The sequence below is a fragment of the Clarias gariepinus genome, chromosome 14 (genome assembly GCF_024256425.1).
Source record: "Clarias gariepinus isolate MV-2021 ecotype Netherlands chromosome 14, CGAR_prim_01v2, whole genome shotgun sequence".
Classification (NCBI taxonomy): domain Eukaryota; kingdom Metazoa; phylum Chordata; class Actinopteri; order Siluriformes; family Clariidae; genus Clarias; species Clarias gariepinus.
In genome coordinates, this window is record NC_071113.1 from 30,860,211 (window position 1) to 30,886,500 (window position 26,290).

Consider the following 26,290-nt stretch of genomic DNA (forward strand, 5'->3'; position numbering starts at 1 on the left):
AAAGTGTGGTTTCTTCAGAAACGTGTCTCCTGGCTCACGTGAGTGATGGCTTCAGTGATGCTGATGGAAACAAAGAAAAAGAAAAAGTATTTAAATTAGCAATGACATTAGAAATGAAATGAGTGGATATACTGTATATTTACAAAGTGAAAACTCTGCACATACTGTACCTCTCAACCTCCAACCCAGACTCGCACAGATTCACTAAAACCTGCAGGTGTGAACGAGTGACAACAAACTGCAGAGAGAGAGAGAGAGAGAGAGAGAGGGAGAGAGAGTTAGTAAGATCTGCACAACTAAATATTCATTTCTTTCTTAAAGCTCATTCATATACCAATAAGCATAAACTTTAAGAATAATAATTAGTGTTAATAAAATAAAGTAATAAAGTGGGAGCTGCTTGCTGAACTTGAATCAAATTTAAATGGACTCTTTTGTCTGGGTTGGTATTTCTTTTTATTTGGTTTCAAACTTTGAATTTGTTTTTGTAGCTCTACAGCTCTGTCCTTTGGCTCAGTTTACATTTGAACATTATTGTTTTTTTATGCAAACAACTTCTAAATAACTTATTGCATAATCTAGTAAATTATATATCCTTATATTACTATCAGTTATCACTTATTACACGTTTAAGTTAAATTTAAAAGGTCACTTTTTGGCAGATAATATTTTGTATATTTTAAGATGCCGTCTCTGTGGATCCTGGGAAAGACTAGGAGTTATTGGCAATGACATACTGTATATATACAAGGGGGGAAAATAAGTATTTGATCCCCTACAGATTTTACTTACAATGAAATGAAGGGTCTATAATTTTTATCATAGGTTTATGGTAAAGGATTGAGACAGAATATTAACCAAAAATCCAGAAAAAGCACATGATACAAATGTTATGAATTAAGTTGCATTTCAATGAGGAAAATAAGTATTTGATCCGCAAGCAAAACGTAGTACTTGGTAGAGAAACCCTCGCTGGAAAGCACAGTGGGAAGACGTTTCTTGTAGTTGTTTACCAGATTTGCAGACATCTTGGGATGCATTTTGATCCACTATTCTTTACAGATTTTCTCTAAATGTTTAAGGTTTCTTGCCTGTTGCTTGGCAACTTAAAGTTACAGCCCTCTCCGTGAATTTTCTATTGGATTAAGGTCTAAAGACTGGCTGGACCACTCTATGACCTTAATGTGCTTATTCTTGAGCCACTCCTTGGCAGTATGTTTGGGGTCATTTTCATGTTGGAAGACCACAACCCATCTTCAGGAGGTTCTCATCCAGAATTTTACAACACATGGCCTCATCCATTCGCCCCTCAGTGCAGCAAAGTAAATCTGTACCGTTAGCAGAGAAACAGCTCCAAAGCATAATGTTTTTGTGCTTGACTGTAGGGACTGTGGTGTTCTTAGTGTCATAGTCAGCATTTTTCTTCCTCTAAAAACAGCAAGTCGACTTGATGACAAAGAGCTCAAATTTGATCTCAACTGACCACAGCAGTTTATCCCAATCTTTCTTTGTTCATTGGCAAACCTCAGACGGGTCTGTACATGTGTCTTCTCGAGGAGGGGAAGCCTTGCTGCGCTGAAGGATTTCAATCCATGCAGGCGTGTTGTGTTACCAATGGTTTGTTTGGTGACTGAGCTCCCAACTGCCTTGAGATCATTCACAAGCTCCTCCTGTGTAGTCCTGGGCTGGTCCCGCATTTTTCTCATGCTTATTCTTACTCCATGAGGTGAAATCTTGCATATAGGGTCATTAATGGTTACTTTGTATGTCTTACATTTGTAAATAATCGCTCCAGCAGTTGTCTGCATCTCACCAAGCTTCTAGCTGATGGTATTGTAGGCCATTCCAGCCATGTGCAGGTCTAAAATCTTGTTCCTGACTTGTTTTGACAGCTCTTTGGTCTTGCCGATGGTGCCAATGGAAGATAGAGATTTTGTGGACAGGTGGCTTTTATACACATACCACATTGTTGTTAGGAGCACCCTCTTAAATTAATATGTGTACCACAAGAGCACATAACCAGTCTGTGGGAGGCAGAATTAACTGTATATACTGTATATACAACTGTATATATATATATATATATATATATATATATATATATATATATATATATATATATACACACACACCCCCCGATTCCTCCCTAATTTAGTCATGTCCAATTCTTCCTCATCACTAGGGGGCTCCCACATTAAAGCTAATACTACCACTCAGTTGGGAGGGACGAAGAGTTGTTTCCTCCGAACCATGTGACACCAGCCAACCGCATCTTTAATAACTGCTCGCTCACGCACCGTTGGGGGCGGAGTAACACACTCAGAGGAAAGCGCTAACCGCTCCTTCCGCTTGCGTGAGCTCACAGACGCCCCTGATTGGCTGTTGAGCCATGATTAATGTGGGAGCGCGAGTACCTCTCATCCCTCCCCTCTGAGAGAGCTCGGCCAATCAGCTCTCTCTAGACCTCCGGCTGTGAGAGGTTACAGCATCACCCGGGAATCGAACCAGCGATCTCCGGATGATAGGGCGGCACTTCACTGCACCACTCAGAGGCCGACATACTGTTTACAGTATTTAAAAAAACTAAAAAACTTCAACTCTGGGCAACAGTGAGCTACACTATGTAAACTACAACAATTTCAATGAACTTTATCAAAAGAATTTACACTTGCTCTGTACGACACAACACATTTATGAAAACTACAATTGTTAGAAATATAACGTGTTTGTTTTACCCCCATCACGCAGAGCCACAGTCTCACTATACCTGCCAAAATTTGAGTGAATGCAGTAACAACTTGAAAACCATTAAGAATGTTGTATTGTTGAAAAAAAACAAGGGGAGGAACTGATTGAATGCCTCAAGTGTAAATATTAAAACATTGTTTATACTTTTACATTGATTTGGTGATGGAAAAATATTATAGGTTATAGATTCTTTGAAATAATCTTTAGCATTCTTACTCCATCACATTTATAGTCATTTTATAGTCAAACACACACACACACACACACACACACACAGTACATATTGTATATATATATATATATGTACATACCGGCTCCTTTTCCCAGTCGAAGAGATAAGTCCTGAAATGTTCGGCCACGGCTTTGAGCTCGTACGTGTGAGACACTTCACGTGTTTCAGTCAGAGCTCCTAAAGCGTTTGTGCGCTCAGCAATCTTCTGCAGCGCTTCATCCACCGTCTTCCTCTTCTACAAATGTGATCATAATACACACACTTCATCTAAAGTCACTGTTTCTAAAATAAAAATGCCTTGCTGTGTTACATAATAATATTTAATTCAACTTAACATTTTTTTATTTTATTACTGAAATATCAATCTAACATGTCTGTATCACTTGAGGGTGGGGTATATCATATGATGGGCGGAGTTAAGACGTGACACAGAGAACTATTGGGTGTTGTGTCACATCTGACCCCTGTTTCCTCTGATAATAAACACTGCTGATCTTATTACACTTTCCTGTTATACAGACCGATGCTGCTTATAATCATTTACACAACCTGCTGCACAAAATCATATTAATTTCAAATGAAGACTTATTAGGACATTTAAACCATGTAACTAGCAACACATAAAATATGGGTGTGTCAGTCTTTACTAAATAAAAAATGATAATATTGAGGGATTGCTGTGGTTGAAGAGGAATGAAACACTAGGGGGCGTACTTCTATAGGAAAATAATACATTTTGTACGTCTTACAGTAACTCTGCTTCATCAAACCACCCAGTATTTTAGTATAACAGCTACATACAGTGTTTATTACTTAGTGTTATGTTGATAAATAAGACTCAGGATGTGGATACAGTGAGTGTTTTTATTTTATTCTGAAATAAAGACTGTATATAAAGCAGTACAGTAGGAGAGGTTTACTCACACTTATCAGATCATCATATTGTCTTTGCAGGTCCTGTCTTTTCTCCGGGTCCTGTTCATTTTTAATCTCATTTTCTTGGATTTTCAGTGGGATTTGTGTAATCTCTACTACATCAGACACGTGGACGTTCAGGAGATAAGACGTGTCGGTCTCACAGACAGAGGACGAGGAGTCTCCAAAAAATTCACTCAACATCACCTTCATCATTCTCTACATAACATCAAGTAATGAAGAATAAATACAGCATTACACTCAAGTAAACACTAAGAGTTTAAATATCTAGTATATTTAGTATTTATACATTATAAACTTTTGCCAGTGTTTATGATTTGTTTTGTTATGGAACAAAACCTACATATGTACTGTATAATACTCCCAATGTTTGGAATGTTTTATTATTATTATTATTATTATTATTATTATTATTATTATTATATAATCTTACTACTACTAATAATAATAATTATAAAAGAACAACAACAAGAAACCTTTAAAATGCTACATTGTTGTATGTACAGTACCTTGTCGCCATAGTTACATGGTGTCATAGTCACTCCTGCCTTCTTCGCATCCTTACTCACGTTTCTCTCCAGGTAGAAAAACTGATCTCCAAGTGAAGTCGACGTGAGTTTTACCTTTAAAGTGAAGTGAAGATGAACATAAACTGATAGTTGTGTAAACATCCTACATTAAAGTATTAATTCCTGACTTTAACAGTATAAACACTCACCGTGTCCATGTGCTGCAGCCAGTTAAAGCTGAAGAGATCAGAGAGAAAGGTATTTCTTTTCTTGTCGAAGAAACAGGCATAGGTATACTCATCAGGCTTGCAGGATGAAACGGCGTACACTGAAACACACACGTTTAACGCCGTTTCAGTCACGTGAGCAGATCGAACCTGAACATGTCAGAACTACGAGTTTACAGTAAGTAGATTTCACACTGACCGTTCCTCTCAGACAGCTGATCCAGCATCGATCCAGAAAGACACGCTTCCAAATAAATCACCATCTGCAAACATGGAGCAGGTTGTACAGAACATCACACACACACACACACACACGCAAATGATTCGAAATATGAACATTTGCACAGATTTTAAATGTTAGTGACATGGAGGGAAAATGTGTATGGAACAACACCGGCCTACACACACGGCCACCGAGGACACGACAACAAGTAAACACTGGAACAGATAAAAGAGCAGAAGCTTGAGATTCAATTTGAATGAATTCTACTTGCAGAGTTTTGTTTTTATTGTAGAAGATAAATGGAACTCCAAAAGTAAGGAGGCAGAAGGATATGAAAGAATAGAGACACATTTCTGCCTCTGTCTTGTTAATCATGGTGTAAAGAGTTTTTGATATGAAAAAAAAAAGTTTTATAATAAATTACACACAAATTTTAAGGAAAAAAGGAAAAGTTATTGTAGTGACGGTGTAGCGTTGTGAGGTTTGGTGCTAATATAACCTGATCTGACCATGATTTAAATTATTGTTAAAATATAACTATATATAATTTGTACTATGAATTATGACATATAATCCTTTAAAAAGAAAAAAGCAATATCAAAAAATACAATTAAATTGAAAACTTATTAATAAATCGCTGTGGTACGTCCCATTTAGAGAAGATGATGTTTATGTACATTAACTATTCAGTCCTAATGAAACCTTACAGTTTGCCAGGTGTGTGTGTGTGTGTGTGTGTGTGTGTGAGGTCTGAGCTGTGTTATTTTATAATTATCCGTTTGTGTAAGACCTTCATGACCATCAAGACCTCATGCTCTGATTCATATATCTATAGATTTTGACCGTCACTTTTGATCTGAAGTTTTGTTGTTGCTGTTATTGTTGTTAAATAGAGTGATCTTAAAATTTGGACTGACTCGACTAAGATTTGCCGTAACAGATCTTACAGAGTTACAGATGTGCTGAAAGTTACATTAGTAGTTATAATACATACTTTTGAAAATTTGCGACTCTCCGACATCGCCTTCACTGTCTTGATGAGATCATGTGCATAAAGCTGGAACAGGATAAAATAAAAAAACAGAACAACGATACACTGTGTGCAAAACATTCAACGATGTAAAAGTTTTTAATTATGAATTTCACTGGTATTGTACATGAATTTTGCACAATGATAATAAAGTTGAATATAATCTTATGTGACCTGGAAAACCTATTAAAATTACCGTAGAATTAGGAAAGTGGAAGATTCCTTTATTTCCGTGGTCTGATAAGTAGACGAAGATAGAATCATTTTCACCACTAAAACAATGAAAAAAATAATAAATATTGACAAATTATCAACAATCAATGACTATAATACTTACTTTATAAGGTTTCAAACTTTGGAGAGTGTAAATAAGCTTTTTGTCTTTTTAAGCACCGTAATTCATGACTACAATAACAACTAGCATTAAAAACAAAAAAAGCACCAACCTATTAACATTCACAGATTTGGTGTATAAGATCATTGTTTTGATGTCAGAGAACACTGCTAATACTACTCACTCAAAAACACACTATATGTGCAATAAAACAGTGGATGTGACGTCATGGGAACAGTTGAGTATCAGTGGTTTGTTGTACACAAGCTGTACAATACAGTATTTCTATATAAGATGCAAATTACTTTGATGTAGCAGATTCAGGAAATTAGTGCTTACTGTATATAAAACTTTTTTGGGTGAATAAACCAGAAATAGCGTTCAGACACCACCATGTGTTTTGTGTTTGTGTGTGTGTGTTTGTCTCTCTCATAGCACAGCTGTTCAGCAAGTGTGCAGAGGAGCGGCGGACACACCATCTAGTCAACCTTCATTTTAAATCTAACAACATTTGGTTTATCATTTGTCATTGCTTATTTTTGTTTAACTGACTAATTTTACTTGGGTGGAATTTTCTGCCTTCAATTTTAATTATTTCTATTTTGAGTGTAACAGTAGAAAATGTTCTGTACATCATTCACACAGTCTGCACTTTATTCGATTTAATTCTGATTATTTGTCATAAAACAATAGTTTTGGAGCAGTAAAGTGATATTAAATATGCTCATTCAGCCAACTCTGTTATTAACCTTAAATAAAGTAATGCGATTCGTGCCTCTGTTATTGCTCGTTGCAGTTCCCATTTTTGACCACTACGTGCACTAATTACTCTCTGAAGCTGATTGGGCAGAATATAATTGTACCATATCTAAATCGAGGATGCAAAGCAAAATGCAACATCAATTTATATCGGTCACATAACAAATATTTCACCATTATTCACTTAAATTGTGTTGGTAATGGAATCTTATACATTGAATGGTTTGAGCATGACATGAGGAACTCTTTAAGTAGAAGAGTTTCATTATTATAAACCTGTGATTTGTAGCTGCACTGCTGTCTGAGCTGCTGTTATCGAAAATGAATCAACACTTTCTGACCAGAATCCAGAATGCAACCATGTTTAAGGAAGTTTAATAACGTATGCAGTAAAAGGTCACCTGATATAAACACTGAACTGGTGAATAAAGGTAACAGAGATGTTTTTTTTTTTGTACCTTTGTATGACTTTTTTTGGTCCTGTTTTCTTGACAGCAGCCGAATCTCCACTCAGTACAGCCAGAAAGTTTTCAGCTGAAACCTCCTGATAATGAACAGTTTATAATTAGACTTAACAAATATACCGTAATCAGTGTATTTATTTATTTATTTATTTATTACAGGACACTTCACCTCTCCAGTGTAGTCCTTCAGAACCCCGGGGTAAACATTCGGGCCGTCTGGGACGTTGATTACATTTCCAGGAATGGGATTTCTGTGCAGAAATAAAAGACATACAAGTAATATAATAACAAAAATTAAGAAATAATTAATGCCAATTGTTTGTTTGATGTGTTTGTTTAAACCTAAAAAAGTACAAAATCAGTAAAATACTTGATTTCTCATTTTTTTGATGTCACTCTGAAAGGGTGAATCATTGATACACTAAAACACTGTACTGTTACCTGAAAGGGTAAAATAATAATTTAAAGCAAAACAACAGTTTAGCTCATAGGACCTGCATTAACATACATTTAGCTCTTAGTATTTAGGTCTTCATCAGAACCAGAAACAGACACCTCAAAAATTTATTTCATGTTTTAAGAAACATAAACATATTTTGCGTCACTGCAATGAAGTATGTTTTGCATTTTTGTGTAGTCTAATTTGAGAGTTGTTGTTAACTCCTTGGCCCCGCCCACTCACTTTGGATTATAAGCGACATCATCATACATCATCACCACGATCTGCTCATCAGGAACGCCGCTGTGGTGCACGACCTGGTAGGCGTGGCACACGTTGGCCTGAAACAGAAACAATACTTCATTTTATGAATTTTATGTTAAACGTCATTTAACACTAAATTAAACTCAGTGTGTTTAGTATTCACACCTGGACGCTGTAGTCTTTCCAACCGTTAGAACCTGCGGCCATGAGAACCCAGTGTTTGCCCTGACTGGCCGTATCCATGTTCCTACAAAGCAGAAAACTGAAACTCGGGTGTCACCAGTAATGATATTAACAAAACTATATAAAATTATGAATGAAATAAAACTTAATAACTAAGCCTAAAGCATAATAACAGAGTTTCTGATGATAGTGCAAGGTTATATTAATTTTATTAACGAGAGTAATAAACTGTGCACTGATACAAATGTGATAAGCTGCTGTTTTTTTTTTTTTTTTTTACAGTGGCATAAAAAAAAGTATGTGCACCTTTTGGAATTTCATGGTTTACCGCATAAATTTTTATTAAATGTGATTTGATCTTCATCTAAGCCAAGCATATTGACAAGTAGACAATGAAGTGACTGGTTGCTTTACATCTGTTCCCCCTCATGTCTGTGTTTCCTTCTGGCTCTCCCTTTTAGTTATGTCTAGTCCTGCTGGAGTCCCTGCATGCACTCTGCACTAAATATACATTCACCTTATACATTAAATGACTGTGAACATACTTAACTGTTATCTCTCTTCTCTCGCTGTCTCTCCCTCTGTCGATCTATACATGTTGCTCCTGAACTGCCAGAGATCCAGCCCGCCAACCCCCCTGCCCTCTGGACCTGTCTGACTCGTCCTGATGCCCTGCTTCTGGTTGGAGATCTCGTCACATGGATGCCCCGTGGGGTCTGCCTGGGGTGTGTGGGGTTACTGGTGACGGTTCCACTTTAACATGAAGATGGTCCTGGGCTCGGCTGATGCAGACAGCTAGAGTTGTGACTGCAGTGGCTCGATAGTTCACCACTGGAATATTCTACAGTCTACCTGAGGCTCCAATAACGAACTGGATTCCATATGAACTTAAACACATCTTCTGTTATACTGAACCTCCAGCCTCCTAACACACAGTATGAGTGCAGATCAATCCCTGCTATCTGTTATCACTCAAATGAGGATGGGTTCCCTGTTGAGTCTGGTTCCTCTCAAGGTTTCTTCCTATTACCATCTCAGGGAGTTTTTCCCTCAGCACCATCGTCCTCAGCTTGTTCATCAGGGACGATCTAATTTTTTTAATTCATCCACATTTTCTCACATTTCATACACACTTTTATATATATTTTTTGATTCTGTTAATCTGCTTTGCATCTACAATGAGCTTCCTGTAGCTGTGGATCAGACCTGCACATAGTTCAGGAGGAATTTTAGCCCATTCTTCTTGGCAGAACTGCATTAGCTCCATCATATACTTTGGACGTCTAACGTGTGTGTCTCTCTTCGGGTCATTCCACAGCATTTCTATTGGGTTCGGATCTAAACTCTGACTCAGCCGTTCCAAATGGAGGATTTTGTTTTTCCGAAGTTGTTCTGTTGTGGACTTGCTCTGGTGTTTTGGGTCATTGTCATCACCCAACTTCTACAGAGTTTCAGCTGATTTACTGTACAGATATTCTCACATTATCCTGAAGAATGTTTCCTCCACCATACTGTATGGTTGGGATGATGTTTTCATGATGATATGCAGTACACGTTTTATCAGTCCACAAAACATTTTCCCAATACCGCTGAGAAGTGTCAGGGTGCTCATTCACAAACTTCAGGCATGCACAATGTTCTTTTTAGTACGCTACTTGTTCAATGTTTTACAGCCTGTAGACTCATGAACACAGATGTTAGCCAGTTCCAATGATGCCTTAAATCTTTGGCTGTCACTTGGGGTTGTGTCTTTACCTCATTGACTGATGTTGTGCTCTTCAGGTCATTTTAACTGGGCACTCACTTCTTGGTAGAGTAACCACAGTCTCAAAATTTCTTCATTTGCTTATTTGAGTCTTAAACTGTAGAATGTTGAATTTCTAAGTCTTTGAAATCACTTTGTAACCCTTTCCAGATTTATTTAAATCAACAATTCTTGATCCTAGATCCTCTGAAAGCTCTTTTGGCGAGGCGTGGCTCACATAAGCTAAGATCAGATCACATTTCATGACAATTTAATGCACAAAACCATGAAATTGCAAAAGGTTTACATACTTGTTTTGCCACTTTAGTTTACAATTAAGAAGGAACATTAAAGAGAGGTTGCATCTAACATTTTTGATTGCTTATCCTATGTAGGATCACAGGGTACTCTGGAGCTCAGGGAACTCAGATACACACACTACAGGCAACTCGGAAATGCCAATCAATCTGCAGCACATGTGAGTGTGGAGGAAACTGGAGTACCTGGAGGAAACCCACCAAGCATCAAGAATATGTGAACGAACCTGCGAACTCCACACACACACACGGAGCAAAAGCAAGAATCAAACTTTTACCATGGAGGTGTGAGGTGATGAGACTAACCCATAATCCACTGTGACACTAACTTGGAGTGTTATTTATTATTTTTTTATTAAGATATTCCATCAATAAGTTGTAAATATTAAACTTATTTTGTTGATTCTAAAACCAACAATTATTGGTGTTGAATAAAGAGTAGAAGTGTGTCGACTCTTACCTGAGTTCTCTCCTGTGAGGGCTTCAGCTCAGCGTTAGTTTGAGTGAGTGTCTGAAACGGAGCGTCTGGAGTTTTATATCCAGCGAACAATCCACTTTCACTTCCTGTCCTGAGCATCAGCTATCAGCAGGTTTTATTTTAACCTGGAAACACAGTGGGTCATTAAATACGGCACTGGAATTACACTGGACATGTGTAATGATACTGTATTATTAAACTCCCTGTATTCTATACAGTATATTTGTGTAAATTGTATACAATACAAACATTCTAAGACTTTTAATTAACTGTCGTTTCTTTAAAGTAAATGCTACTTATAATAAATGTGAGGTAGAGACAAAGATATAATGTATAGCATGTCCACCCTCTTGACCCCCCTACCCCCCCCACCCCATCTGAAAAGTTTTATTTTCAAACTCAACCTTCTTTGACTCTTTTATTTTCTTAATCTCTTTCAGTATCAAGTGTCGTTCGTATAGAACGATTCAGTGTTTCTATAGAAATAGTCAATTCTTCCATTATAATAAGAAGAAAATGAAGAACTAGGAGTAGGTTTTTGTTATTTATGATTTATTATCCATCGGTTTTCAAGGATCAGGCGTTCCACTTGCTGAATGTTAGGAAAAACTGCAGAACCTCATCGGGATCATCATTCGGGATGTACGGCCTTTTGTATCCTTCATTCATCGTACTGTGCTTCAAGTCTTTTGTTAATGTTAATCACTTTAACACCTTGATTTACCAGAAATTGTCATAAGTCTCGGTTTGAGTTGAACACCCCTTGTACTAAACCCGAACTCTCGAAATTAAAAATCTAAAGCCGATTCTCTGGTGGTTTGGTGCTCTGGGCCTCTCAGGTGTGTGTCGACATTACATCATTAAGGAGAGACCAATTTCAATTGATGGGATTGTCAAACAGTTTAGTACCTGAACTAGAAAAATTCTTTATTATTTATTTCTGGTTTTCAAGTGAAGGAGATCAGCAGATGTTTTAAAATGTATAACTGCAGCTACTTTGACTTCCTGTTATTATTCAGAGTGTTTTCTTTGGAAAGACTGAACCGTACCATAAGAGCGACACATGACACTGAAAGAGATTTAGAAAGTAAAAGAGTCAAATAAGCTTGAGCTTGAAAATAAATCTTTCCAGAGCAGGGGGCAGGAGCTGGGGTGGATATTATATCTTTGTCTGAACGTCACTTTTATTACATGTAGCATTTACTACACTGACAGAAAAGTGAAAAACAAAATGTATATGGTTTATACATGTGTAAGATGCTCAGGACAGGAAGTGAAAGTGGATTGTTCGCTGGATATAAAACTCCAGACGCTCCGTTTCAGACACTCACTCAAACTAACGCTGAGCTGAAGCCACTCACAGGAGAGAACTCAGGTAAGAGTCGACACACTTCTACTCTTTATTCAACACCAATAATGCAAAAAACCAAACCAAAATTACTGATGTAATTTATAAGTAATAAAGCGTGTGTGTGTGGGTGTGTGTGTAGGCAGTGTATCATAAAAAGTGTGTGTTTTATTCCTCTTTTCCACCTTTTTTTCACTCTATTACATACATTTTAAGAATTTCAAGTTTATGTTAACGCTGTAGAACATCCATGAAACAAGTTAGATCCTGATGTTTTAACATCTATAAACAGTTGTCTTTTATTCTCTCTTAAAGTTAATACTAAAAAACTAAAAATAATAATAATAAAGCATATGTCATGTTACTGAGGAACCAAAAAGAAACCCCAAAGTTGGCTGTTACAAAGCGCTGACACTGGAGACTCCTTACTCCTGTTCAATTAAAGTCTTCTAATGTAACAAGTGTGACATCTTATGAATCTTACAATTATGATGCTTTGACATTCATTGTAATTTATAACTTTTAGTTTTGTGTATCCCCTCAGATCGCCAGTGACACCTGATTTGTACTTTTCTGCTTTGTAGGAACATGGACACGGCCAGTCAGGGCAAACACTGGGTTCTCCTTGCTGGAGGTTCTAATGGTTGGGAGGACTACGATGTTCAGGTGTGAATATTAAACACATTGGGTTAAATTTTGTGTTACATGATGTTCACCCATAATGACAGTATGTTATATGATACATTTTTTAGCTTTTTTTTAGGTACAGTTTTTTGTTGTTTCAGGCCAACGTGTGCCACGCCTACCAGGTCGCACACCACAGTGGTGTTCCTGACGAGCAGATTGTGGTGATGATGTATGATGATGTTGCATATAATCCACAGTGAGTATAGAGTGGAGTAGGAGTGGGCCTTTACAAAGAGTGAGAAACATCTCACAGATTAAACTGCAAAAAAACAATTAGTTTTTTAGTAGTTGATTAGTAGGAGTAGCTTCAATCTGAATGAGGATGCAATAAATTTATATCTATATAAAAATATATAAATATTTTATATCTATTTTAATTTTATACCTTCAATTTCTTTTACCTTATGGACCAGGCACAATCATAATTTTTGTTTTTTCTCTTGTTTTGGCACTAGTAGCAACGAGACCCAAGCAAGGTGTAGTTTAATGCAGGTGCGACGGGCTAAACTGTTCTCATGACTATTTTTTTGTCTGTTAGGAAACAATGCAGTGTTTTAGTGTGTTTTGTAAATTATTACTTATTTTCAAAGTGTTCAAATGTTTAAATTAAATTTATTAATTTTGCATTGCAGAGGTTTAAACAAATAGAACAATCAAGTAATTGCCATTCATTATTTCTCTGTTTTTATAAGGACATCTTACTGTATGAACAGTCTCGTGACGTACAAATGTATTCTGTTGCAAAGATCCAGAAATTTCATATTGCAAACCAAAGGAAAAAATGTAAAGGCAGATAATCCAGCTAATCAAAAGTATTATCAATATTACCAATTTCCAACAGTATAGTTAGTTAGTTAAGCCTTTATTCGTCACACATACATTAAATTCTTTATTCTTCACATATCCCAGCTTACAAAAGGGATATGTTAAGACTGAAGTGCAATAAGAAATAAATAGACATTAAACCTCACTTAACTTTAATTTATGATTCCTCTCGGCACCGGCTGCTTTAAAAATTAAACTGAAAGCGGCTCCCTTTTCTTCTTCCTACCGTCCTTGATAACATCCTTGGGACCCGTGGTGCTACATCTCACAAAAAATTTAACACAAATTGCAAAAAAAAAAAAAAAAAAACCTGTAAACTTTTAAATTCGCTTGGCTTTTCATTAAGACAACACAGTTTCATATGGTTCCTGGACGTACACGCAACTAATTGGCGTTCAGTTCGTCTCGGTTTAGTTGCTCGTATGCCAAAATGCTTTTTATAGAGAGGCAAATTCTCTTAATGTGAACATTTTTAAGGCAGGGCATTCATATGCCAAGGGACCACTGTATACAGGTATAAGAATTATTATATTACTTATCTGTCTTATATTTCTGTACAGAAATCCAACTCCTGGAGAATTAATCAACGTCCCAGACGGCCCGAATGTTTACCCCGGGGTTCTAAAGGACTACACTGGAGAGGTGAAGTGTTCTGTAATCAATAAATTATTTAATCAATAATACAAGTTGAATTATAATTTGTTGATTATCAGGAGGTTTCAGCTGAAAACTTTCTGGCTGTACTGAGTGGAAATTCGGCTGCTGTCAAGAAAACAGGACCAAAAAAAGTCATACAAAGGTACAAAAAAAAAAAGTGACCTTTTACTGCATTCTTTATTTAACTTTCTTAAACATTGTTGAATTCTCATCAGAAGGTTCTGATTAATTATATTTATTATATTATATTATTATATCTATATTTCTATATTTGCTATATTGATATTTTGTTCTTATTTGTTCAGTATATTTTGCTAATTAATTTTATTTTCTAATGTATTTCTTTTAACAATATTTAATACTTATGTAAAATATTTTATTTTTTAAGGTTAGTTGCGGTCGTATAAGCATCTCACTGCATATCGTACTATGTATGACTGTGTATGTGACAAATAAAATTTGAATTCATGAATTTTCTATAACAACAAATTAGACATAACTCGCACGTTTATATTAATAAAACTGGATTTTTTGTAAAAATAGAGGCATATTGAGGCAGGAATCCCACTGTCCCATGCTCAGAGGAGAATCATTGGATAGGAACACTATCAATAGCAATGCGGTTATATACATTTATATCATTTGATGAGATAACAAAAGTGTCAAAGAAGGAAAGCCTTGTTGCATTTTTCTTTTGCCAAGTTGCATAATTTTTTTGGGGATTTTAAAATATAGTTGGGTTGTACATTACAGGTCTACTCAAAACTTCACTACCATTGGCTATGTGTTGTATCTTTTGCATTTAATTGTATATAAGGTTGTTTAGCTTTTAATGTCCCCCTGCAACACGAAAAGCTACGGTTAGCGAGCTCACCCGCAGCGGTTAGTTTGTTTATGCTAGTTGCTAGTTGAATCAGAAAAAAAAATGCTCTTTTTGTAAATGTTTTAGTTATAACACAGCAGTATTCTTAGACATTAACATGGGAACCTCTAAAACTAAATGTTTGAAGGTTGGTAGGGCTGTGATTGTCTGCACTGGGATGAAAGCAGTGAAGTTTGGAATCTAAAGGAAAAAGATCTCATGTACATTCTCCAAACTTTGTAACCTCAATCAATTACCAACAGTTTTTGTCAAAAAAATTATTGCATATTTTTAATATTTATATTTAATATTTTTATATTTTTTCTCTTTTAGTGGTGAAAACGATTCTATCTTCATTTATTTATCAGATCATGGAAATAAAGGAATCTTTCACTTTCCTAATTCTACAGTAAGGTTAATAGATTTGTAACATTAATGTGCTAAGCTGTTTTGATTTCACATTAACTAACAGTATAAACTCTTTAGATGCTTATAATCAAATACTGCTGATATCATTAAATTTAATAATCTTTTCTTTCCTGTTCCAGCTTTATGCACATGATCTTATTAACACAGTGAAGGCGATGTCAGAGAGTCACAAATTTTCAAAGGTACATACGTACATGCTCTGGCTCTCATACGCCAGACGCTCTGATCCAACCTTATACATTTACTGCTTTTTTAAACATTTTAGCTGTATACGGTTAAGGGCAATAACTCAGTGGTGCTGGGATTTGAACCCATGACCTTCCAATCAGTAGGCGAAGGGCTTAACCACTGAGCTACCCATAACACTCCTACAAGGCAGGGCTCACAGGGGCAAAGGGGCAAATCAAGGGCAACACACTCTAATTCGTTGTTAAAACCCTTTGATAGAGCAAAAATTTCAGGGAGGAAATGTGTGTGTGCCCTTTTGTGGTCAAGGTGGGAAAGAGGCCTCTGTTATAGAAAATTAATCAACAAATTAACAAATGTTCCTGGTACAGGGCAATATGTAAATGTCTTCAGGCATCTTATCCAGAGCGACTTACATTTTCATCTCATTATACATCTGAGCAGTTGAGGGTTAAGGGTCACTGTTTTATTGGAAATATAAATTGGAATCACTGCTGTAAAGTATAAATAAAACAAATGAACCTGCACTTTACCTTTAAAAAGAATCGTGACACAGCAGTGTTTCTGGTTAGAGCAGAGAGAGTACGTCTGTGTCTGTCACACATACAGACACAAAATAAAATATGTTTTACACACACACACACACGTGGTCACAGTGTTATACTGTAGTAAACAGTACACGTGTGCACGGATGTTGATTATACCAGTAAGAGACGCGCACTAAGACCCAGCAGGGCAGACAATTACCCACAATTCCACAGCGCAAGAGAGAGAGAAAACGTTCTCTCAGTTGTGATCACGTGACGCTCGGCGTCAAAACAAGAAGCGCATGTGTGATACATGATACTCGAAGCTCGTAAACTAAGACTTGTTCGTATAGTACAAATTTATTAAAAATCTTTGCTCGACTTGTGGAACATTTAGGCATTTGGCAGATGCTCTCATCCAGAGCGACTTACAATTTTTATCTCATTACACACCTGAGCATTGAGGGTTAAGGACCTTGTTTAAGGGCCCAACAGTGGCAACTTGGTGGTTGTGGGGTTTGAACCTAGGACCTTCCGAACCGTAGGCTAATGCCTTAACCATTGAGCTACCCCTGGCCCCCTTGCACTCCTGGAACACTCGCAAACCGCGTTACTCATGTCTGGGAGTTGGATGGACCCATTCCATAAACATTTCCCTCTTTCATATATAAACAGTGTTGGGTGTAATGCATTACAAAGTATTGCATTAGAGTACTTGGATTACTTTTTTGATGTAATGAGTAATCTAACGCGTTAGGTCTGCCAAGTACTTATTTAGTTATATTAACTAAATACCCCCCCCTCCCCCCCAGGTATTCCTGCTGTTACGGATTATGGGCCAAACTTCAAACTTCACTGAGTGATGATGGTAGAATAATTATAAAGGTCTTGACTAAAACAACATGCATGAGGAATCACAAATGAGTTTTCATTTTCTGCAGTGGAAAAGTACTGAACTAGTTACTTTTATCAGAATGTAACGCTGTAATGTAACTGATTACTTTTTAAAGACAGTAATTTTGTAATGTAATTAGTTACTTTAAACAGTAACGTCCCCCAACACTGTTTATAAACCAAGAAAATGTTAATATTTCTAATACATAAAAAGATTTCTAATTTGCGTGTGTGTGTGTGTGTGTGTGTGTGTGTGCTGATGTTCTGTACAACCTGCTCCATGTTTGCAGATGGTGATTTATTTGGAAGCGTGTCTTTCTGGATCGATGCTGGATCAGCTGTCTGAGAGGAACGGTCAGTGTGAAATCTACTTACTGTAAACTCGTAGTTCTGACATGTTCAGGTTCGATCTGCTCACGTGACTAAAACGGCGTTAAACGTGTGTGTTTCAGTGTACGCCGTTTCATCCTGCAAGCCTGATGAGTATACCTATGCCTGTTTCTTCGACAAGAAAAGAAATATTTTTCTCTCTGATCTCTTCAGCTTTAACTGGCTGCAGCACATGGACACGGTGAGTGTTTAAACTGTTAAAGTCAGGAATGAATACTTTAATAGGTGGAATGGTCATGTAGCAGTTACACACTGTGGTCTTGCACTCAAAGGGTTGAGGTTTTGACTCCTGCCTCAGTGTGTGGAGTTTGCATGTTCTCCCTGTACATGGCGAGTTCCCTCAGTGGACTCCGGTTTCCTCCCACAGTTCAAAGACATGAGTAGGCTAATTGGAGTTTCCAAATTGCTCGTAGTGTGTGAATGAGACTAAGGGATTGGGTCCAGGCCAGGGTACAGAGAGAATCAGTGAAAATACATTAATACTTTATGGTATTTTTATAACATTCTTTTCCTTTTTTTTTGTTACATTATTACAAGGTTTCGAATTGGGCAACCTCTTTTTTCTGTTCTTTTTCACTTCACTTTAAAGGTAAAATTCACGTCGACTTCACTTGGAGATCAGTTTTCCTACCTGGAGAGAAACGTGAGTAAGGATGCGAAGAAGGCAGGAGTGACTATGACACCATGTAACTATGGCGACAAGGTACTGTACATACAACAATGTAGCATTTTAAAGGTTTCTTGTTGTTGTTCTTTTATTATTATTATTATTAGTAGTAGTAAGATTATATAATAATAATAATAATAATAATAATAATAATAATAAAACATTACAAACATTGGGAGTATTATACAGTACATATGTAGGTTTTGTTCCATAACAAAACAAATCATAAACACTGGCAATAGTTGTATTATGTATAAATACTAAATATACTAGATATTTAAACTCTTAGTGTTTACTTGAGTGTAATGCTGTATTTATTCTTCATTACTTGACGTTATGTAGAGAATGATGAAGGTGATGTTGAGTGAATTTTTTGGAGACTCCTCGTCCTCTGTCTGTGAGACCGACACGTCTCATCTCCTGAACGTCCACGTGTCTGATGTAGTAGAGATTACACAAATTCCACTGAAAATCCATAAAAACAAGATTAAAAATGAACAGGACCTGGAGAAAAGACAGGACCTGCAAAGACAATATGATGATCTGATAAGTGTGAGTAAACCTCTCCTACTGTACTGCTTTACTGTATATACAGTTTTTATTTCAGAATAAAATAAAAACACTCACTGTATCCACATCCTGAGTCTTATTCCTGAACATAACTCTGTAATGTAGAAGTAATGAATGCTGTACTTTATGTAACTCTTAAAGTAAATTTAAGTAGTTCTGAATGACAGAGTGGTTTATATTGTTGATTATTTTCCTATAACAAGTTCAGTAGTGTTTATTATTGAAGGAAACAAGATTCAGGTGTGACACAACACCCAGTACTTCTCTGGGTCATGTGTTAACTCCGCCCATCATATGGGTTTTTTTATTCTGTAAAGCTGCTTTGCAAGAATTACTATTATTAAAACATTATTAAGTGATAAGCCCCGCCCCATTAGATAAAAATTATTGTTTTTTTTATGTCAAAAACCGTTGCCATTTTCTGATGAATTACATTTTACCAAGACATCTGTACATTTTAGAAGCAGTGACTTTAGATGAAGTGTGTGTATTATGATCACATTTGTAGAAAAGGAAGACGGTGGATGAAGCGCTGCAGAAGATCGCTGAGCGCACAAACGCTTTAGGAGCTCTGACTGAAACACGTGAAGTGTCTCACACGTACGAGCTCAAAGCCGTGGCCGAACATTTCAGGACTAATCTCTTCGACTGGGAAAAGGAGCCGGTATGTACATATATATACAATATGTACTGTGTGTGTGTGTGTGTGTGTGTGTGTGACTATAAATGTGATGGAGTAAGAATGCTAAAGATTATTTCAAACAATAAATCTGTAAATATAGAATATAGAAATCTATCATATTTTTCCATCACCAAATCAATGTAAAATTAACAAACAAGTATAAACAATGTTTTTTAATATTTAATAACAGTGAATAAATAATAACAGTGTTTTAATATTTACACTTGAGGTGTATGTGTGTGTGTGTGTGTGTGTGTGTGTGCGTGCGCGTTTGTTTGACTAACATGACTTGAAAAGTAAGAATGCTTCAGATTATTTCAGACAACATTAATCTTAATGTTCCACTGCGCGGTGTTCTCCTAACATTATTATTAAAACATTATTATTTATAATTAAAATTAACAACCAAATTGAGGCTTTAATTTTGTGAAACAATAAACTAAGTGAACAAAACATAAACGTACACAGTATACAATATTTACATACATAAACTTACTGCCTAAATTATGTTTTTGTGGTAAAATTAATAAACGACTGATGAACCCTGGTGTGTTTTGTTCACGTCTTTACGATCATTCTGCCAATTCATATAGTGTCCTTACTGAATACACTTTGTTATTTTATTTTTATTTTTTATTTATTTTTTTGCGTGATATACAACAAAATTTGTGATGAAGTGATTTTGACTAATAATTAACGTTAAAATACAATATTTTTTAATTAAAATGTCATATCTGGGAAGCCATGTTTAGATTCAGGTTATTTTCCCAGGTATATTATCTGTACTCTCTTGATATTAGGAAACTTTGTTCCCCAGAATGTCAAAAAGTAAAAAGTATGTGATAATCAGGGCTGACACACGTGTTTAAAGTCACTGTTTTTGCTTAAACTACAATATGAAGAGATCCAAAAATGAAAAGATATTGTCAAAACTTCAAGACTAGCTTCAAAAATTTGTCATGCCCAGATGGTGATGACTCACTAGAATAAATGTGAAAAGTGTTTAAAGTGTGATGATGTTTCAACTCACATCGTCCTTTCATGTTGTGTTTCTTTTGACACTAAACATGATATCAGTTCATGTTTTTTCCTTCTCCAGAACTTGAATTTTCTCTGAACAGTCAGTGAGCATCATAATAATCATGATCTCACCATGTGGTGCAAATCAGCATTATTATTTTTATTACATAAAAAAATTGAGAAAAATGCTTATACAGTATGTAAGTGGGAAATTATAAAATACAGTAATGTATTTTTTAAATGAAATATTATTCCTAAGATTAAACTTAATAATTAAATAAAAAACTAATAAACAAAGGTTAAATATATTAATCACCTTTTTAAATGTTTTGATTTAATTCCTGTTGTTCTTTATAAAGTTATGCCGTTATTTATGTCTTTATTTTTTTTGTAGATATGAGCTGCTAAACTGAGCTAAAGAGCGGCGATGTAGAGCTACAGAAACAATAATAAATATGAAATGTTTAAAACTCAAGCAAAACAAATAAAAAAAACAAAATCAACAAGCAACTTATACTTTATTACTTTATTAACCAATATCATTAACCTTAAAGTTTAGTTGTACATACCACACTAACTCTCCCTCTCCCTCTCCCTCTCTCTCTCTGCAGTTTGTTGTCACTCACTCACACCTGCAGGTTTTAGTGAATCTCTGTGAGTCTGGGTTGGAGCTCGACAGGTGTGTCATCAGTTTGACTTGTTCAGTATTTAATTTAAATAAATGTAAATCTCTTTTTAAATAATTAATCTATTATTTCTAATTTTCTTCATTTGTTTGTTCCATCAGCATCACTGAAGCCATCACTCATACGAGCCAGGAGATTACCTTCTGAAGACCTCACACATGCTGTAACATCACAGTCCTGCGGAGGTCATTTAGATCATCTTTTACCAGCAACATGTTTATTTTTGCTATTTTTTTTTTTTAACATTTCTTACAGGTGAAACGAAATGTATCATAAATCATAAATTACATAATAAAGAGTTACTGAGAATCAAAAGTTTGTTTGTTAAATCTGTGTAAACAGCATGCTGCTGCATAGATTTCTGCATATATTCTGACTTAAGATTTTAAAAAGTATTGTATCTTTTTAGTGTATAATCTATGGAACTCAAAAGTGTTCAAAATTAAATAAATAAAAAGGACATGATGGGATAAATCACTCTATTAATAAATAAGACACATATGAGAGTGATATTGTGAAATAATTAAACATATTAAGGAAAAAAAACGTATTATTATAAAATAATATTTCATGATCATTATTTTTCCCAATAACAGAGATTATTGCAGAGGCATTTTATTTAATTCATGCTGTTTTTATTTTAAAATGTCATTTTTTTAAAGTCAGTTTTTATTTTAAAATCCCATTTTTTACAATGGCCTATTTATTTTATAATGCGACTTTTCAGCAGAAATTGTCGTTCCGTCAATCCGGAGCGATAGGGCGGAGCCAGCTGTGTGATTGGTTGGTCCTTTATTCAGTCGTAAGTAATAGCGCATTAAGTATCGGGTTAGGTCTAATAGTGCAATACGTATTCTATGCAGTAGGTGGCAGTACAGTGTCTACTGGTAAATTATCCCTCTCTATCTGATCTGCTAAAATTAGCAGAACTGCCTGAAGTTCACACCAGTCCACCATCTGCCGTGACTTTTGACTTTTGAGCACGCAACTTACTAGTATAAAAATATAACGCAATACAGATTTATTTCTTTCTACATTGTAAAGGAATGCTGAAGGCGTCCAAAAAATGCATTAATCTCCTTTGAACAGTTAATGGTGAGATGTTTCTGCTACTTCTGCTCTGTAAAGACTTCATAACGCCTCTAATCTCAGGTGCTGTTAATTGGTCATTTTTCAAGCTGATAACTCTAAATGAACTTCTCGTCTGAGACAGAGGTAGGTTTTGGTCTCGCCCTCCTGGGACGGCCTTCATGAGAGCCAGTTTCGTTATGGTGCTTGACGGATTTTGCAAATGCACTTAACTATTACAGAAAGGCCGACCTCTGTGTCTTAAAATAACAACTAACTGCAGTTTTTCTTGTTGTTACGTAATTACCTAATCCCATATGTGTTATTTTATAGTTTTGAAATCCCCAGTATTGTTGTAGAATGTAGAAAATAAATCACTTAACAAAAACAAAGAAATTTGCAAGTGTTCTAAAACTTTTAAACAGTATATTGGGTCATATTTGTGAAACAAAGGAAACATAAAAAACTATAAAGACAATATCTTTGAGGGATCATCTTTATGCAGTCAGTGTAAAATACACCACTTATCAGTGTAAGCTGTAAGTGCAGCAGGTCTGATGATGAACCAGTGCCTGCTGATGAAGACCAACACCTCTCCCCTGATCTACCTAAATATTAATCTGGAATAAAATCAGTAGCAGCATCAGCTCATGCTAGTAATTGTTATTTTAGTCAATATTATTTTAAAATAATATTTTCTTAGCCCTATTTTAAATTAATATTGTCTACAATAATAATTAAAAGGAGTAACTAGTTTACTAGCCCGAGCTAATGCTGCCTCTGATTTTATTCCAGTTAATATAGAAGGGGAGAGGTGTCGGGTACAGAAGGGGAGAGGTGCTGGTCATCATCATCACTGACCCTGACCCTGCTGGATCCAGACTCTCTGTCCCTGACCGTAATGTTAGAGCTGTCAGAGCCTGTGGAACTGTAATTTCCCCCTTACGCCAAAGGCAGAATCTGTTAATTTGAAGAATTTCACAGCATCTACTTTTAAAGCTTTTTCTTCTTGTCGCATAAATTTTCAGCTCCACCTTTTCTCTTTAAAAAAAAAAATAATAATCCATGGCAATTATAAATTCTTTGCTGTATTGAGAAATGATCCATATCTCTCCCTCTGTAAATTAACAGTGAAAGGGGGCGTGGTTTCAGAACACGTATGGAATAGGATTACAATACATTCACATGCACACAAACTGTGCCGCTTTGGGACGGATAGCCAGAAAAAAAGAGCTCAGAGGCCAACAATAGCGTTCAGCACAAAACCTTTATCAGCCTTTTTAGTGTCACAAAATTATAATACAAAACATACAGTAAAAGTAAAGAAAAGGGTAAAACAATAGGGCGTTCCGGGGGGGTTGGCGTCATTTTTAAAATAAATTTACGTACTGACTGGGCCACCACATTGACCAGCGGCCCACCCGGAGAACGCCCGGTGCTCCAGACATCCAGTCCGCCACTGAGCCTAGCAGGTTATTGCTAGCTGTAGCAGCGGTCTGCGGAGCAGGTATTCAGGGAAACTAATCGATGGTAAAGGATCAGCCAATAGGCGCACAGGTCCAACCTACAGGCGCTGATTGACAGAACGACTCATTTTGCTGAAAAGTCGCATTATAAAATAAATAGGCCATCGTGAAAAACGGGATTTTTAAATAAAAACTGACTTCGTAAAAATGACATTTTGAAATAAAAACAGTATGAATTATTCTGTTTATCTCTTTATTCTGAATCTGTTATTGGGAAAAATAATGACCATGAAATATTATTTCATAATAATAAGTAAATTTATATAGCAGAGTGCAATATATTTCACAATAATAAGCTTTTTTTCAAAATATGTTCCATTATTTCACAATATTATTCTTATATTACATATATGTGTCTTATTTATTCATAGAGTTATTTATTTCATCATGTCCTATTTATTTATGTAAATTTAAACACTTTGGAGTTCCATAATAATTAATATTGTCTCTTCATGTGTACTAGTACTAACAATAAGACCTTTGATTAATTTTAGCTTGTTTTCAGTAAACTGTTAAACAACAGAACTGTTTCCATTACATTGTACATGACTGTATAGGAATGTGCTGCAGTAACACTGCTGACCACCAGAGGGCACAACTGCCCGGGTTTTAGTTACATAATCATTACAGTACGTGCACATGCAGCTCATTTACTGTTCTGATACTCAATTATTTTTATTTATTCATTTATTCGTTCATTCAGTTATAACGCTTATTTAGTCAAGGGTCAAACCCTGTAGCCAAACCTATGAAACTCAGGTCTCACACACACACACACACACACACACAGAATAATATTAGTAAAAAGGAAAATTTGGAAACGCCAATTTACGTCTTTAGATTTTAAGGAAACCAGAGTGTCCTGAAGAAATTCTTATTCGATGATCTGACAGTTAAATATGAGGCTTCAAGGCTTGTATTGAGCAGAAAGGCAGGTGATAGAAGAAGTCTAGCTCTTCCTCACTTTGTCTGAGGTGGGGTGGATGACCGAAACCCCCGTGGGGGGGTCCTACACATCCCACAATGTTTTTTTTTTTAGTTTTTTTTTCCCCTGACAATATAATTAACAAGATTAATAAAAAAAGGGATGTAGAATGCTTTAAGAATGCAGTGTGGATCTCGCATGGGGTCCATAAACACGGGCCAGTGGACTATTTAGGCTCATTTCTTGATAACTATAAAATATGTTGCATTTATTTTCATAATTTGAATAACATTTTCAAAATCCTTGTTAAGTTATTAAGATACAAGTAGGTCACACAGTAACAAAGGTTTATTTATTAGAGTTAAAAGACATTGTAACAGACTTCCTGTTGCTCAGGTAATGTAGCAAGCAAACAGGAACAGGAAGAGGCGGGACTGACCTATTTATCTTAGCTTTTTCGTGAATTTTAACCCACACACACATCAACGAAAGGGATGCTGGGAAATTAATTAGATAATGAGCAACAGGTCAAAAACATTCTGTGTTACCCACCAGCCTAATAATACCTTTTATAATACCTTTTATAATAATTAACCTTAACATCACTGTCCAGGCATTTAAAACATTCATTTGTTATTTCTTGTCAGTTATGTTTTATGATTTTTAGCAATTTTGTAGATGTTATATGGAACACTGTTTCACTGGTGTGTAGCCCCAAACATTTTTTTTGTCTGTTGTTTTACTAATTTGGTGTATTTTTTTTTTTTTTTTTTTGAAAATGTGGTTATGAAGCAACATAAGGGGACCATAATGGGATAGTTAGGTCAAGCTATAAATTTATAATTACCAGAAATGAGATGCCAGTTTAAAAAGAAAGTGATGCAGGAGGTCATATATTGTCATCCTGTTTAGATTTCTGCATTTTATGTGTTTTTTATAAACATTTTTACTGAACTTTTAATTTTTTAAAAGACAATGGCCATGCCACATGTCAAAATTAGAAGCAAAGAAAAACAAATGATGCATATGAATGTGCACTTCCTTTACCTTTATTGTAAAAGGTACAGCAGTAACAGGAGTTTAATAATGCCCCTGAACTATTTTTAGATATGTTTTTTTATGTTGAGGGGTTAACATCTTTGTTCAGTGTTACTTATCATAATATTTCAATCCATCAGTGATTCATAGCCTGCTGCTTTTAACCAGTTTGGGGTGGTTTTTCTTACCTTTTTTTTTTTTTTTTTAAAGATCATTGGCTGTATCCCATGTTTCTGTTATCTTAAGTTATCTGTCCTCTTCTTTTTAAAGAGATTTTTGACACTGTTGGATTAGATGATTTAAATGGTTCCAATGTTAAATATTAGATTGATCATGTTGTACCATTGAATTTTTAACATACAGTGGTGCATGCCATTTATTTAAAAAAGAAAAGTAAAAAAAAAAAAAACTAATCT

General features: G+C 35.6%; 2 protein-coding genes across 2 annotated transcripts; one reads left to right on the plus strand and one right to left on the minus strand.

The window, feature by feature from the left end:
- Positions 1 to 5: 5 nt before the first annotated feature.
- On the minus strand, positions 6 to 10,933 carry LOC128541071 (legumain-like). The gene is made up of 14 exons (XM_053511172.1): positions 10,870 to 10,933; positions 8,331 to 8,412; positions 8,145 to 8,242; positions 7,632 to 7,713; positions 7,457 to 7,542; positions 6,102 to 6,177; positions 5,870 to 5,932; positions 4,852 to 4,915; positions 4,635 to 4,753; positions 4,426 to 4,539; positions 3,905 to 4,114; positions 3,060 to 3,215; positions 171 to 238; positions 6 to 60 (listed from the first exon to the last, which is right to left on the minus strand). Exons 2-14 carry the CDS (start codon positions 8,406 to 8,408, stop codon positions 15 to 17), a joined length of 1,260 nt encoding a protein of 419 aa, XP_053367147.1. The 5' UTR covers positions 8,409 to 8,412; positions 10,870 to 10,933; the 3' UTR covers positions 6 to 14.
- A 1,316-nt stretch (positions 10,934 to 12,249) lies between these two features.
- Positions 12,250 to 21,603, plus strand: LOC128541067 (legumain-like). Its single transcript, XM_053511169.1, has 14 exons — positions 12,250 to 12,262; positions 12,820 to 12,901; positions 13,021 to 13,118; positions 14,308 to 14,389; positions 14,461 to 14,546; positions 15,600 to 15,675; positions 15,815 to 15,877; positions 17,593 to 17,656; positions 17,755 to 17,873; positions 18,282 to 18,395; positions 18,702 to 18,911; positions 19,438 to 19,593; positions 21,243 to 21,310; positions 21,419 to 21,603. The coding sequence occupies exons 2-14, from the start codon at positions 12,824 to 12,826 to the stop codon at positions 21,462 to 21,464; spliced, it is 1,260 nt and encodes a 419-aa protein (XP_053367144.1). The 5' UTR covers positions 12,250 to 12,262; positions 12,820 to 12,823; the 3' UTR covers positions 21,465 to 21,603.
- Positions 21,604 to 26,290: the final 4,687 nt, after the last annotated feature.